At 39.7% G+C, this 15,858-nt stretch overlaps 1 protein-coding gene across 1 annotated transcript in view; it reads right to left on the reverse strand.

The window, feature by feature from the left end:
• LOC113162525 (sodium/potassium/calcium exchanger 3-like) overlaps nt 1–15,858 on the reverse strand; it is a 44,375-nt gene that overhangs the window by 27,428 nt on the left and 1,089 nt on the right. Inside the window, exon 2 of the mRNA XM_026360700.1 lies at nt 11,537–11,665. Coding sequence (XP_026216485.1) covers nt 11,537–11,665 — 129 coding nt within the window. The remainder of the gene's footprint in view (nt 1–11,536; nt 11,666–15,858) is intronic.

A 15,858-nucleotide genomic window follows, 5' to 3' on the forward strand; every position in this document is an offset into this window, starting at 1 on the left:
GTGTATGTCAGTCGTGTCAGGGTGGTGGGTTTGGGCCTCAGTGCAGAGATATGAGCCCACATGAGATTCAAAGCCTACCTAAACACCATCATCCATACAATATCTTTCACCCAATGCACTCCACTAAAGAGTGGCATCTGCTAAAGACCCCAAACAAAGCTCTTTAACTCAGTGGTCCCACAACGGTGGGATAAACTCCCTATGGTAACTCTACAGGATCAGTAGTATTACTCACAATTTTCAAAACACAGCTGACACCATTTAACTACCGGTAAGCTGAAATGGTTCCACTCATGGCACTTTGCTCTTAAGACAGTGAACAAATACTGTACAAGTGTTGTTCAGTACTATTCCTCTATTGACAGATCTGGTATTACTGTAGACTGTCATACAATATAAATGCACTAAATTCCTCAATAAGTTCTTCAAATTAGGGAAGGGAATTTTGTGCAGTGAAATGCCCCCGTGGAACTCCATTAGTGGATCTGTTGGTGCCACTGTGAGGATGAATAACAGTTAAATATGCCATTAGTGAATTCCCTGCTAACTCACTACACACAGGGGTGTGAATCACTATAGATTTGCAATACAGCTCCCTCTGTTCTACCTTGTCAAACTACCATCAACTGGAAGATATCCAACCCCTTATAAATTCAGTGATTCTGCATCTCACACTTCTGGCTAATTATGCACAGTGGGAATTTGTTATTCTTCCGTGTGTGTCTGAAGTCACCGTGTGCTTTCACTCTGTAGAAAAACAACACAGATAATGTCTACTGAATGACGTGACTGCCACTTCCCTGAAAGCATCCAGCTGAAAACAAATGGTGCTGAAATACTGTTTGGAGATGAGGATAAAGGAGACTGATTTTTGGACTTGAAAGATGTGTATGTGTAACTTGAAATACCATCTGATCAATGTTACCTTTCTACATTTCTTTGGCTAGCTTTAGTGATTTTTGTGCTTTGAAGTGTTAAGTGGGATACATCTAATCACCAATCTAACACAAATCTCTATATAATAAAAAAGGTACGCATATCTGGGATGTACACGTATTTTGTACCTAGTCAAAGGGAATAAATTCACTAAAGCACAGTGCAATCGCCCTAAAAAATGAACAAACAAAAACAAGACTTAGCTTTTGATTTAGAGAACAAAATTATACTGGCTTTCCTAAAGCTGTGAGATGAACATCTGCTCAGACAAAAAAACAAAAAAATGCATACAGCTTTAACTATAAGTTAACTTGATAATAATTTAAGTTAATCTGTCTGTATGAGAGCAGTATGCTGGAGGGTGGATCGACTTACTTATTACTGACACACTGTTCTGCTCCTTTAATCTTTTACTATTCAGAGAAAATGAGGAAGAAGAGTCTGGGCTGGATGAAAATATAATATTATAGTACCTAAAAATAGCTGCTGATCTTCATCCGTTGCACCATATGGCTGGAAACAAAGCATTCTGGGAGTCCAACTTGACTGTGGGTGGGAGGTAGAGTAAAGGGAGTGATGATAGTTTTCATGTTAAGTGTAATATTGTAATGTCTCGCAAGCGGAGGACGGAGGGGTTTCACTTTGCACTGATGTCACAAGGAGTCATGGCTGCCTGTTGAGAGTGAAGCTGTTGATGCTGTAATGGTGCTGGGACAACAAATAGCAAACAGTGAGAAGGATAACAAAAACAACCAGGGGGTGACAGTTCTCAACATAACACACACACACAAAAAAACAGAAGAATAAATAAAAAAGGTGATTAAAGTTGCATTTCCCACTCTTGGGGATCTGCACAAGCTCATCTCCATGTACATCTCGTGCATATTCTAAGCGCACGTGCAGGGCTGGGGGCCTGTTCTGCACATGCACAGTGGGGGATGATGATGCGGCCTGACACATTGCATGTCGTGAGCGTAGTTACCGTGCTGAGTAATGTGACATTTAAGGACTCGTGCTTTTTTCCCTTCCTTGCCTGTTTGTGGCACGCATACACAATGTCCAAGCATACACACACACACACACACACACACACACACATACATATATATATATATATATATATATATATATATATATATATACGCTCATATATGTTTGAGCTGCTATGGGGAAACTCGCCTGTGAGTTTCTCTGAGGTATCACAAGCACTGACTACATAGGATCAATCACTAAAAAAAATCTTACTGCTGGTGAACAGTAAATAGATATAAACAATGGTCAACATGGCTTAAGACACCAGAATTACTGGAATCATGTTCCCAGATAGCTGATCCTGTCTGTTTTCCAAATATTCCGGCACTACCCCCTGATGATGGGGCGGGAACACACTAATTCACTAATTCGTCTTCTTCCACTGCACCATCATCTGAAATGGTGTCTTCCAGCATCTGAGTGACTGAATGGGATCACTGTTTTCCATCATCTAGTGCTGACTTTCTATGTGATGTAATTTACATTTTTAGTAGATGATGGTAGAAGATATACCTCAGTAAGCCTGCAGTTGGGATTGGCTGCAGACCCCCCAGGAACCTCAAAGATAAGAAAGTGTTCACTCCACTGGATATGTGTTTAAGTATGGCAACTAGGTGACCATGGTGTGACTGACACAAATAGTCAAAGACTAAAGATTCTCCAAATCCACGATAGTTCATATCGTCATTTTTGTTTTTTTCAGCTTTCAAGAGAGGTGGGCTGTCTCCAACACTCAAGAAGAGAGATTGAGGTTTATGATGATGATACTGTAATGTTTGCTATTAGATGTTGTTGCCTTTTTTAACCTTTTTGCACAATGTGGTGAGCAGCACTGGTTTCAAAGATTTTTTGTTAAACCGTATGAACCACACCTGCTGCTTTGTGACCTGCTTAGAGAGTCTATGCACTCAGTCACTTAGAAGCACAGAACAAAGGAGCAACAGTGCTGGTTCGTTTTATTCAATAACAGGTGGTCACATCAAAAACTCTTTGCGTTATGGTCAAAAAGACATTATAAAAGGTTCCCAAACAAACCGCCTCTTCTGTCATGCTGCATGCCACATCCACCAGCACGTCAACAGGGTCAATCAGTACAACTAAACTCATAGGGCTTAAGTTTAAGCCTTTCAGTATAACTACAGTGACTCATTTTTAACGTCACCATGGCAAACCAGGCTGTACACTAATGCAGGTTAACTTCAGTCTTTTGAATCTGTGTATAAAGCTCACCTCTTCATGATTCATCTCTGTGGAAAAAAATAGCATCAATGCTGCATTCAGAACACATGAATGAGCGATGTGATTTAAACTGAAAGAAGAAACTACAGTACTACATTAACTGCGTATGAAGGGCAACCACTTGCAGATTCACTTTGGTTCCTATGATGATTTATTATAAAAGAGATACATGTTTGTAGCTTTTCCGAAGCACTTGTCCCTGCTAGCTATAAAATATTGCTTTCAAGAAATAGCAGGAACCTTAGAACATTATTTGAATATTAATAATAAATGAATTTTAGTCTTGGGTTGAAATTTTTCATTTGACTGACTGAAGCAATAGATTTAACTAAATTCCCATTACCTCAGCATGAGGCTAGCTTAGTGAATAGAAAATCATTTCAAATCTGCAGTGTGGTGACATAGTACTGCATCACAGAGCGGAACATTGTGTGTTAATGGCCAACACCGATAAGACTATTAACTTATTTACTGGCTATTTCCAGTATAGACTCAGCAGCAGCAATGGCATTTTTACCTTTATAATGTTTTGCATTTATTTAATTGCAAGTTCAAAAATTTTTATCATCACTTTTTATAGTTTATAAAAAGTGCTGAAACTGTCTGCAGCATACTTTTACATAATCCTACAATCAGCTTAGCATACTGTATGTATTCTATTGGAGATTATTTTATTATTTTGTGTAATGGCTTATGTGTATAACAGCAGTGTGCTGCTTCCCTATAATATTATTTCCTCCACTGAGACAAACCTTCCCATCAGAGATACACAGAATTAACATTATTATGTATTCATATACTTGATGTTGTTGTTGTTGACTTGATACTTTTCAGTCAACAAAGTTATGTTTATGTTCAGTGTTTCTCACCAAAATACATGTTGAATTAAATTTGAGGCCAGCAAAATGTTCAAAATGTTTCGGATGAGGGTAACAATGCTAAAAAGAGCTAATTAGGTTAATTGACAACAGGTCAAGAGAGATTCATCATCATGTGAAATTTAAAAACTGGTTTCATCACCTGTGGTTTGTCATATGATTAAAAGATTCAGAACATCTAGAGAAATCTCTGTACACGCAGAAAAGGCTGAAAATCTGTGATGGTTTGTGGACTAGAGGGCCCAAATGGCAGAAGGGAATGAGCAGGAGTCATGACAAAGCCAATACTAAACAGCTGGGATCTTGGCATCCTGAGGCCTGGCACATTATAAAGGAACAAGGATGGTCCTGAACTAACGACTAACTGAAATATCAATACTTACACACTATATCAAACTAGATAAACAAAATGTTCCCTTCAGAACTAAATCAACCGATTTCCTCAGGTCCAAAACACAAAAGTGACACTCAGGGTGGTAAACACAACCTTTGTCCAGACTTTTCTGGTGTATATAAATGTTGTAAGTTGTATGTAAATGTGTTGCTGTATCAAATTCAATATATACATATATTGTTAAAAAAAACAATCCAAATCACATGTCATACTGTAGTTATTATTTACTGTACTTACTGTACTATACAAATGGTGCTGTACTTCCCCAGAATCAGGCCAAATTCACACATTCACCAGGTTGGCCACAACTAACAACCTACTTTACGGGGGAAGAAGGAGTTGGCTGAGGTGTGACTATTACACCACCATAGAGACTATTCTGTTTTGATGTGAAACCAACCTGAAGGATACATTTGTGGTCTCTAACCAACTATAATCAGACTGAAGAAACTACTTGGATGAGCAGTGAAACATCTCTACCTAACAAGAAGGAGGTCCAGTTGCCATGACTCAACTTTCAGAGTACTTCAACTGGATGACTGAGAATCTTCACTGATATAAAAACTGCACTGATGGTAGAATAGCTACGTTAAGGCTAAAGTCAAAGGAAATGTTCTTACAAGCCAGAAATTTATGTTTAAAGGACATAGGAGAGAAAAGTGGGTGAAGTCAATGTCTGTAGAGTTCACTAGTACTGTGGGTCTCAAGCTTTAGCAACTAGTACTTTCCTTGATCTAGATGTCTGACCAAACTGAGCAATCAAGCAGAGAGTGTTTCTCAGGGACAGAACCAAGAACAAAAGGACACAATTTCTCTCTGGAGATGCTGCTGCAAGACAAGAGTCAGTGCTGTACCTCACAAATCTGGGTCGTACGGCAAAGTGGCCAAAGGGAGGCTACTTCAGAGAAAAAGGCACGTGACAGTAGAATGAACTTTTGTCAAATGTCATGACTGAGCCGCAATCTGACAAACAATGTGCAGAGTGCACAACTCAACAACCGTCCCTGAGACTGAGAGAGATTTAAGGGTATAAGGAATGAATCGTGGTGCCACATTAATTCTGAACTTGCTCTATCTGTTTAGCATGGAAATGAATTATCTAACAGCACAGTGACCTGAAAAAAGTTGAAGAGGACAAAAAGAGGAGGAAAAAAAAAGTCAGCGCTCATTGGCCTATTAAGAGCCCAAGCTGGAAAGAGACACACAACCTTCTAAACACTTTAAACAAGCTATTCGCAGACACTCTCCATCAAGATTAAATATATGTAAGCAAAAGAAACAACAGCAGAAAGTTCCCAGATCCACACTACCCTGAAAGACACATATTAAAAGCTGTAGTCACTGACAGAGGTGCTTTTGTATGACAAATGTCCATATATTCATTAAATACATGTCCTATACATTTGTTATTATATGAAGACAGTGACTATTAGTTTGTTCATGAATATGCATACCCAATAATGATATAGGTCATTCACTTTTCTTCTTTCAAATTAATCAAAGATCCAGGGACACCCAGGTGATAATTCAATTATATATTTATTATTGAGGTCATAGTCGTCCAGTCAGACTGGAGTGCAGTGTAATAAGAGGTGTTGGCCCCTGATGTTTTGGCCCACTGTCCAGTTCATTTTTTTTTCTGCAGTCTGAATACATTTGGGTTTGACATCCCAATATGAATATGAGACAAGATGACAAGATAATATGAGACAAAAATCTTTGTGCTTTTATTTTCAGGTGTACATCTGGATCTGATAAACAACTTAGAACATAGCCCCGTTTGTTTGAAACCAGCTATTTTTTCATGTGAGCAAAAGTATTGGAACATGTGACTGACAGGTGTGTTTTGTTGCCCAGAGGGGTACTGCACAAAAGCAGAATTAAGAAATCCAAAATAGGTAAAAGAGCATAGCTTGACCTATTCTCATATGCACATCCTGCCGTTTTCCGTTGCATGTTTGCCAAGCCAGAATAAGAAGGTAACTCAAGCCATAAGGTAATACTTTACTTTACAACTTTGGAATGGTTATTATTTATTGGTAGGTTAACACAAGGATTAATCAACTAATCAAAAAATAACCAAGATATTCATAAGAAAAATAATAACTTAGATGATTTTTTTAATGTTAAATTAATTTTAAAAAATCACACACTCACAGAGGACGTAATTACCTTCCCATAATATCATGCACCTCTGCAATCTTTACTCACACTATCAAGCTTGTGCCCATCTTATTTGAACAAAATATTAAATGAAATCCAGACAAAAGAAGAATCTAGATTCCTATTTTAGATATAGAGGGTTAAGTTGTAATCCAGTTTATCTCAATTACAAACTGCTTTTGTTCCATTACTTGGCTTCAAAGAGCATACAGCCCAGCAGGTAATTTAAGTGTATACTCAGCAAGCTGTTCAGAAAAACACCTGCGGGACACTGTATGTTCTCTCCAACTCCTGGGAACACAGTCATAGCAGAAGATGTTCGTGGCACTCAGGAAACTGCCTCAACATTGCTCACAGTCACACCAGAAGGATGAATCTTTAAGGGTGTGTCGAGCCACTTTTGCTGCTAGCAAACAACGTGGGCTCTATAATTCAACAGAGGGAAGGGGGGGCTCGGAAGTGTTTCCTTTGTGAGAAGAGACAGAAGAGACAGAGAAGAAACACTACAAATCAACGAGAAAAACAGCAAACAGCAAGAGAAGAGCAGGAGAGAGAGTGAGGGAGAAACAAGTGGAGAGTCAGCGGAAGCTAATGCAGAGGTGACACTCAGACTTGCTGAGCTAATTGCTATGATGGAGTGATCATACTCCCTTGAGCTCAGAGCAACTACAATAACACAACAAGATGAATTTTCCAATGTGAATGTGTGAAAGAACAGCAACTGTTAATACAGTTGTCATTGTGTCGGTAATGCAGGTCCAGCTTTGATTAGTGAGGTTGTTTGAATTCTTCAAATTCAAATTCTTTTTTTTTTTTTTTGCAGTTGCCATGGCAGTTGATGCCTACAATTCATGTGGTAAACCATGATTTAGCATAATCTTGACGCTGCCAGAGGAAGCAGAGGAAGTTCAACACTGTTAAACACATTGTAGCAGCAGGGGTTGCATGGTTTGGTGAAAAATTCACATAAAGGCACAGTCAGTAACAAATTAATTAAAGTCAAGATTTTAGGTTCCACGGAATCAAATTAAAACACAGCCTTTTCTGGTTTTGTAGTCACACACAACAAAATCGTTGTTGCCCCCTAGAACAGGGACATCGCGAGAAATGCGCTGTTGCATCTATGATCAACAAAGAGCACAAGCAGACTGTTTTGCCGCAGTCCCATCAGAATGTCACATCTGCTTCTAGAGAAGAAAATGCATTCGACCTGGTTTATATCTAAGTTGTTGTTGCTAATGTAAGAGTGCTCACTCACTGGCCTCTCCCAGGTGTGGAGGAGCCCACGGGAAAAATGAACAGACACGTATGGACACACTGAACAAACTTGCACACACACTCCTACACACTGCGGGAACAAGATCTGGCACCCTCGCATTAATCAATACTATCCAGTTCAACTCACAGCCATACACACACACACACACACACACACACACACACACACTCACATTCCTTACAGGGAAGCCCTGATTAAGTCATAGCAGCCTCCTTTCCTAAAATGGAGTGTTGCGTTGGAGCTGAGCTGAGCGAAGCGGAGAAGAGAAGATTATTAATAAAGGAGGACAGCCTCCGGGGAAAGACCCCTGGAGTGAGCAGTCACATGCATGGGGTACCCAGACCTCTAACTGTCTAATGTTCACAGTCGGAGCTACTGTACACAAAACTGCTTGGGGAGTTACATGAAGCACCTGTTTGCAAATGTGTTTGAGAGGACTGATGGAAAACGAAGCATCAGGACTGTGGTGATGTGCGTATTTGTATGAAATTGAGGAGGAGGAAGAAAGAGTGTGTGGGTGTATGTGTGTGTACACCAGTACATTTCATCAATCTTACTGCAGATGAAAACTCCAGTATGACTAATCCTTCCTTTGCTGAGGCATTTTTCAGAAGTAATTGATTTTTCTTATTTTTCACCAAAGGTGATGGGGAGGCATCAAAGTACAGCGTGGCCCTGCACACTCAATTTGGACAGCAAAGTCATTAAACTGAACAACTCTTGTTTTCCATGATAAAAGGAAGGTCAAAAGTAGCACACAGAGTGGACTCTTTCTGTACAAGATTGGTTGAATTCACCTTCCCAGCTACAAACAACTCTTTTCCAGCCAGGAAACTCTCTTTGACATTTTCAGTAATTTACAAACCTCAGGAGAGCAGAGGCCGAGAAAACAATGACTCAAAGATGTCACTATTCACAACCATTCCTATCAGCCTCTCATCCGACTAACTAAAACGTCTAACTAATACGTGACAAAACAATGGAGAGGGGGATGGAAGAACGAAGCAAGTGTGTGAAATCAACACAAGCACCAGGGTCCTCACAATTAAAATCAGGGAGGGAGACATAATGATGGGTATCATGGCTTGTTTCAGGTGTGGCTAGGTGGGGAAAATAATACAATTTGAGCACTTGATCAGTAGGCCTGTAATTTCATTTAACAATCAGAGAGTGCCTTCTTTTCGGTGCTACATCCTCCCAGAACGCAGGGCTCATGTGGGGTTACTTCCTTATCAGCCAGCCTTGCACTCTACTCAATGTAGAAATACACACACACACACACACACACACACACACAACGTAATGTGTACAAATACATGTACAAACTACTACATGATGAAACAATAACTAGTTAATTTAGTGATTAGCAAACTGACAAAACTATAAACACATTACAGTATCAGTGTTCAATGTATCAGTGGGTACAAAGATAGATGTCTTGCCATTAAATTCTATTCTTGGTCTTCTGTGGAGATTGCAATTCTCTTGGCAGATTATGATGTTTTAATAATCTGATCTTCACAGTAAAGAACTTCCAAGCAACATGTGGTGTGTGTTTGTGGCTGTGACATTATTGGTGAGGAGTAGCGCAACCACAGTAATTAATAAAACTGACTTTAGAGATCAGCTCAGGCGATTGTGACGGAGCCAGAACGTGTCACATGCAGTTTCTGTGAAGGTGTGGGTTAACTATGCACAATGTGAACCATAATTTGTGTAGAAATTCACGGATTATGGCCAATCTAGTTTAAAAGCCCATCTCAATTTCTGGCTGACCAAATGGGGCAAAAGTAGGTAAGATCAGAGAGGTTTTAAACCAGACAGGCTCCGTCTTCCTGATTGCTGCATTACCCTGTTTTATGTCATGAAGTAAAACCTATCATTTTAAACACTGAAACAGTTTGAAGATTTGTTTAGTTGGAAGGGTTGTGTGTGATGGTGGTGGCCGCTAAGATGAGCCTGAGGCCTTAAACACAGTTGTAGATTGAGGTATGTGACCTCCTTCCAAAACCACACTCCCAGATTTTGTTTCACTTTTTAACATGTAGTCTTCATCCTCAACCGACAAGTTTCACCACAATATTTGTCAGACTTCATGCTGCTCCCTGTGGAGCCACAGAACACTTTAAAAAAGTATTTTCACATATGCCTCCATAAAAGCATTAAACTTCAACGTGTAAAGAATTTATAGTTAAAAAAAAAAGACCCCTTACAATGACTTGAAAATTTTGCTCTGTGAAGTTGTAAGACAATATGTCTCACATTTTTATAAATTAAACAATTAATCAATAATAAAAATAATCATTAGTCACAGCCCTTAGCCCTTACACCTGCTATCACCCTACAGCTTGTACGTCTAGCTTCAAACTCCGTCCTTTCACACGTACACTGCCTTTTTAAAAGGTCAGAACAAGCATGACTCACTAAGTCTCCATGAGGGTACGTTTTATGTGTCTCATACCAGGGACAGGAGCAGAAATCACCGGAGTGAGCCAAGACTTTCAGAAAATAGAGGTTATTTAGCAAAAGCCTTGCAGTCCTCCAGAGGGTGACAGGGTCTGAAGCCACCAGGGGATATGTGCTTTAATTTTAGCACAAGCAGAGGAAAGAGCAGATACTGTATAATAAGCAGGAGAAGAGAATAAGTTGAACTTTGACCTCAGCTCCATTTATAGATGACAGCAGCAACCTTGGGTTGGTGAGAAAGGAGATTAACGATGTCCATTTTGCTTAATGAGCTCACAAGAGACCCACCCTTCTTTCTTAGGGAAGGCCAATCATGCTCCACTCAAGGTAAAAAAGACAAATGTCAGTTGATCTGCAGTGGAGCAAGCGCTTAATCCTCCCTTGTACACATCAATTATAACAAGACTGAACATCTAAGTTCTAAACATTACTTCTGTCCCTGCCTAAAAATAGCTACAAACATGGTGATAATTTTAATCCATACAAGCATTGTCCAATGAGAACAAGCTGGATTACACAACAAAGCCAGGTTACAAATGGCATGAATGCATGTTTTATTGTTATGGTCAACTACACATACAGGAGTCAATTTCAACCTTTTTAACAGGACTAAGCGTGTTTTAACTTCACAAATGAAGCATCCTCACATAATATTCTTCAGTGCCTCTAACAGAAGTTGCCAGCTGATAAGATAAAAGGTAGCCATGGAAACAGGGATTTTTTATTTTTTTTTCTGAGATGTGGCCACCAAAGCAAAAAACAAGAGGGAAACACAGAGGAAGGGAATGGGAGAGATGAGGAAAGAGATGGTGTGAAACAAAGAGGGAAAAGCTTGGTGGATGGAGTGAGAATGAAACCTGCAGAATCCTAAAAAAAAGTGACGAAGGGTGTAAAAACCGCTGAGGCAGCCAGAGAGCCACTGCCTGCTGTGGCCTGCACTCATGGGAAATCATCTGACCTCACAATCTGGGTTACCCCACATTAAAGAAGAACGAGAAGTGGAACCAGTAAAGGTAGAAAGACAGTGTATGCGGAGTGATCATTTGTTTCCCACTTTAACTTTTTTTTGCCCCCATCTCTCTTTCTGTGTTCTGAAAGGAGGGGCAAAAGGGTGGCTGCTCTCTTTTTTTCATCTTGTCTCTGTTTTACCTGGAGCTGTGCAGTTCTTAGGTCCTTCACTCTCTGTTTCCTCCAGGCTGCTGTTGTCCATTTCCTGCAGTAGCCTCCTTCCTCCCCGTGTCTCCTGTTCCTCGTTGCTCCGGATGGAGACATCAAAACCTGGTATGTCAGAATAAAAGTTGACTTGCAAAATAAATTCAATGTACATTTCAGTGTAGCTACAACATCTAAATGTCAAATACAATTCTGTATCTTCTTTAAATTACAATAGGACAAGAGGAGATTGTAAAGCCAGTCATGACAACACGAAGATGTGAAATGTTAATTTGGCAAATCTGAGGTGATATTTCACAGTCTAGATGCTAAGTATTAGGACAGTGACACATTTTTAATTGTTCTGTAATTATGCAACTATCATGTCTCAGCTTTAAAGAAACAATATGTAATATGTTTAGTGAGCTAAGATATGAAATGACCATAAAAAGTCATCAGAGATTAAAGAAAATATTGGAAATATTGGCTTCTGCAGTTTGGTTCATATTTTTGGGGGTTTTTTTTGTTTGTTTGTTTGTTTTTCTTTAAGGGTTGGGGGGTCTCAAAATACGTCTGACATCTGTACTGTCCCTAAACACAGCGCATTGTAACAGCAGCTGATATACTGCTTACAAAGGCAAATGATGGGTCCTCTTAGAATTAGGGGGCATCCAGGAGTATAATACACAGGAGACTTCAGCATGAGAGAGGCTCCACCACTTACTGGCTAATGCTGTCATGCTGATATACTTTAACATTAAGTGCAAATCACTCACAGCGGACGAATGGACAGGCCTCAGCTGTTTACTACCTTGGCAAAACCCAGTGTAACAGAACTTAGTTATTACAACACACGTTAGAGCGAATTTACATATGTGAGTCCTTTTTTGCCCTCACTGACTTCACTTCAGGTCGGTGAGTTTACTTCATAACTGACATCTGCATCAGGCTGTGTGACAGTGAAAAACAATCTGCTGAGTTTGTTATCTGTTGAATTGAGCAATATGTTACCGAGACGTGAAAAGTAGCAGCTCTACCTACAGCGTTTATCTTCGGAATAATAGGATAACATGGTTTTGGCCTCTGTACATAGCAAGTTATACATCTAGCAAGACTGACAGATGAATAAAAACACTACAAATGTATACATTAGTTGATCAACTTACAATGCAGAACTTTTCATCGCTTGCAAAATTTTAACTTTGTGCTAATATTCATGTAGGTTCAGTGTCCTCAACCTGGCAACATGCATTTTGAGTCTGGAGAAGAGGGGGCTGGGGGGCAACATTCTCTCAGACATTTTGAATTTAAACTCTACCTATAATTGCTTCCTATCAGTGCTACATATATTTAATTTCTAATGTCTTAATCAGCAGGTGTGTTTCGATAAAAAAAAAGCTGTGTGGCCCTAATGTTAACGGCTCAAAAGTAATTGGACACAAGGCTACTACATTCACGAGGAATGGTAAAGGCACTGTTTACAGACATGAACAATCTTGACTGTGTTTTATCAACTTAGAAATGTTTTGCTTGTTGATATTTGTGAATTTGGTGACGATCAGATCACATTTCATGGCCAATTTATGCAGAAATCCAGGAGATTACAAACAGTATCATTACTTTTTCTCACAACTGTAAATATCTTGAGCAGCTGTGTGTTGTTACAACATCAGCGCAATCACAAAAGAGCTGATTGAGAACTGAGAGTTGCTGTTCAGATTGAGTTAAAAATCTCAGTTATCTTGAGGAGTAAAATGAAAAGATTAAGGCTCAAAAGGTGCAAAAACCTGTCAGTGAGATATCAAAAAACAGTTGGTTTGTCAATATCATCATTTGGGTACATTTTTAAAAAGCAGGTGTGCGCTGACTCGTCCCAGAGGGAACTAGCAGAATTCTGGAACAAAACTGTATGGACTGATTACAAAGATATCAAAAGATTAGTAAGTGATAGAAAGTGGAAAAAAAGGAAAGGTTTCTGACCCAATACACCACCTCATCATGATGCTGGTCCTGTTATGACTTGGGCATATACAGTAGTATGGCAATTACTATTTAACAGCTTATGAAGAAACACTGTTCAGCCAAATGCATCAATAGTCTCGATAAGGTAGAAGATCATCAAGTCAATTTCACTGTGTTCCCCTTGTTCAAGGCAGAGAGATCCCACAGCAACAACAGGTCTTTTCGGAAAACTGAAAGATACTCTGTTGATGTTGTTGATCCTTACACCACACAGGCACTGTACAGAATTAGCCTGATTGAAGCCCTAATTTAGATGCGCCCAGCTGGTTCGACTGGTGTTTGACATTCAGTGTGAGGACGTTCCCAGTACCTGATTCATCAGCTGAAAAATCTACTATCATGCTACAAAACAATTGGTTGGATTTCTGGCCTATCAGATTATATCTATACTAGATATTTTATTTTTCTGCATGGCTCCTGTGAAAATGTATACACAGAAAAGACTTTGTTTTATTTTTCTGGAGTAGTATATTTTAAATGTTATGGCTAAACACAGTACTGTCTGCACAATTTTCAACCATCTGAAGCTCGATATTATTCTTTTATTTCCCTTTTCTTGTTCTTTTATCAACACTAAGGATAAAGCCATTTTTCTTAATTCATATTTTTATTTCTATTTGAAAATTCTATTTTTGTAATTTACTTGTACTCCAGTTTGGCAGACATATAAGCAATTCACTGCATATCATACTATCTTTAGCTATGTATGTGACAAATAAATTGAAAATGAAATTGAAAATTTGAAATACTGCATAAACCCAACCAGAGCCCTGTGCTGATGTTCAGCGTGAGCTCCACATGAGCAGCCGAATGACTCGTACAGTGCAAGCTGGGAAGTCAGAGGTTCTGGCTGAGCGTGAAGGTCAATGAAAACATGTAGTTTGAGTTAACACATCACACACGATTAACAACAGTTGTCTGTCAGTCTGGATAATGTAATATGTTGCTGCCAGTGGTTTCACTCTGTTCCGCTGATCAACAGGGGGAGGTCACAAGCCAACACAGCAATGTGCCAGAAGAATTGAGGAAGAAAATCACTAATAAAGGCAGAGTATGGCTGAACGGGCTTGCAGTTTTTCAACAAAATTACACATTCTGGTTCCAAAAAAGTACTGACCAAAGATTTTCAATACATTGTGGTAATGTCTTAGTGACCTCTTATGCACAGCAGAGAACCCTGAGACCAATTAAGTCTCATGGAAACACAAAAATGAATACAGATAAATATTTCCTTGATTAATTGGGTCTTTAGTAAGATGTTTGTGTCTTAAACGGTGCAGGTAGCAAAGTGTTTCTCTTTGTTTTAAGTTAATGACCAGGTTTGTGTTCTCTTGACTTTTTATGTAATCGTGGGGTAGTGAACAGCTGGAGCAGTGCACAACAGATGTGTCAGTTTGGAATCCCCTCCCCCCAATTCATCCATTGAAGGGGAATTTCATGATTTTCCAAAACAAAATCCTCTTGGGGGGTGGTAATAGTGCAGCGCACAAAGCGTGGCTCCCACTGTGGCTACATCTGCACATTCTTCAAGAAAGCAGCAACACCACTGAATTCATTTCATACTTCACAGAGCCCAGCAGGAGAAATCTGCCCTGTCCACCCTGCCAACCACAAGTCTGGCCTAAAGAGGGAATCAAACAGAAACCGCCCAGTTATTCAATAGTCCTCAGGGCATAGGTGAACTTCTCACCTGGTCTCACCTTCACTGCACCACACACACAGCAGCTACAGCAGCAGCGAGGTTTTGCGTGCCAGCACTGTTCACTCCCTGCTCCCATCTTTCGCTATCTTAGCACACGGAGAGGAGGAGAGGAGTGTAGAAATGATTAATGTGCCACTGTGAGGAGGTGTCGAGAGCTCCGTTTCCAGCTCCACATCACGCTCAATTTAGCAGAACTTCGTTAGGCGCATCATAAATAATGCACTTTAATTGATATTCCAGCGAGTTGATTAAGAGTTAACAATAAAATAGTGGTGACAAGGGAAGTGCATTAAATGCCCTGGTGTTGTCTCTTGTCTCATCTCATGCAGAGTGCGGCACTGTTGTCCTTCCATGTAACCAGGAAACACAGTGGGGAAGAAAGAAGAGAAAAAATGAATTCCACTGATGATGTACAAGTCATGAGTGTATGAATATTCATACAGGCCTTCTGTCCATGGAAAGAGATAAATACATCTCACTTTAGCTGACGCTGACTCAGTAATCAAGTGGAGTGTTGGGGGCAGAGTCAAAGATAGATAAAAAGAGAAGTAGAGGAGCATGCATCTATCAAGTCAAGTGGTTCATGTTTGCTGTT

This window comes from Anabas testudineus, chromosome 1 (genome assembly GCF_900324465.2).
Source record: "Anabas testudineus chromosome 1, fAnaTes1.2, whole genome shotgun sequence".
NCBI lineage: Eukaryota > Metazoa > Chordata > Actinopteri > Anabantiformes > Anabantidae > Anabas > Anabas testudineus.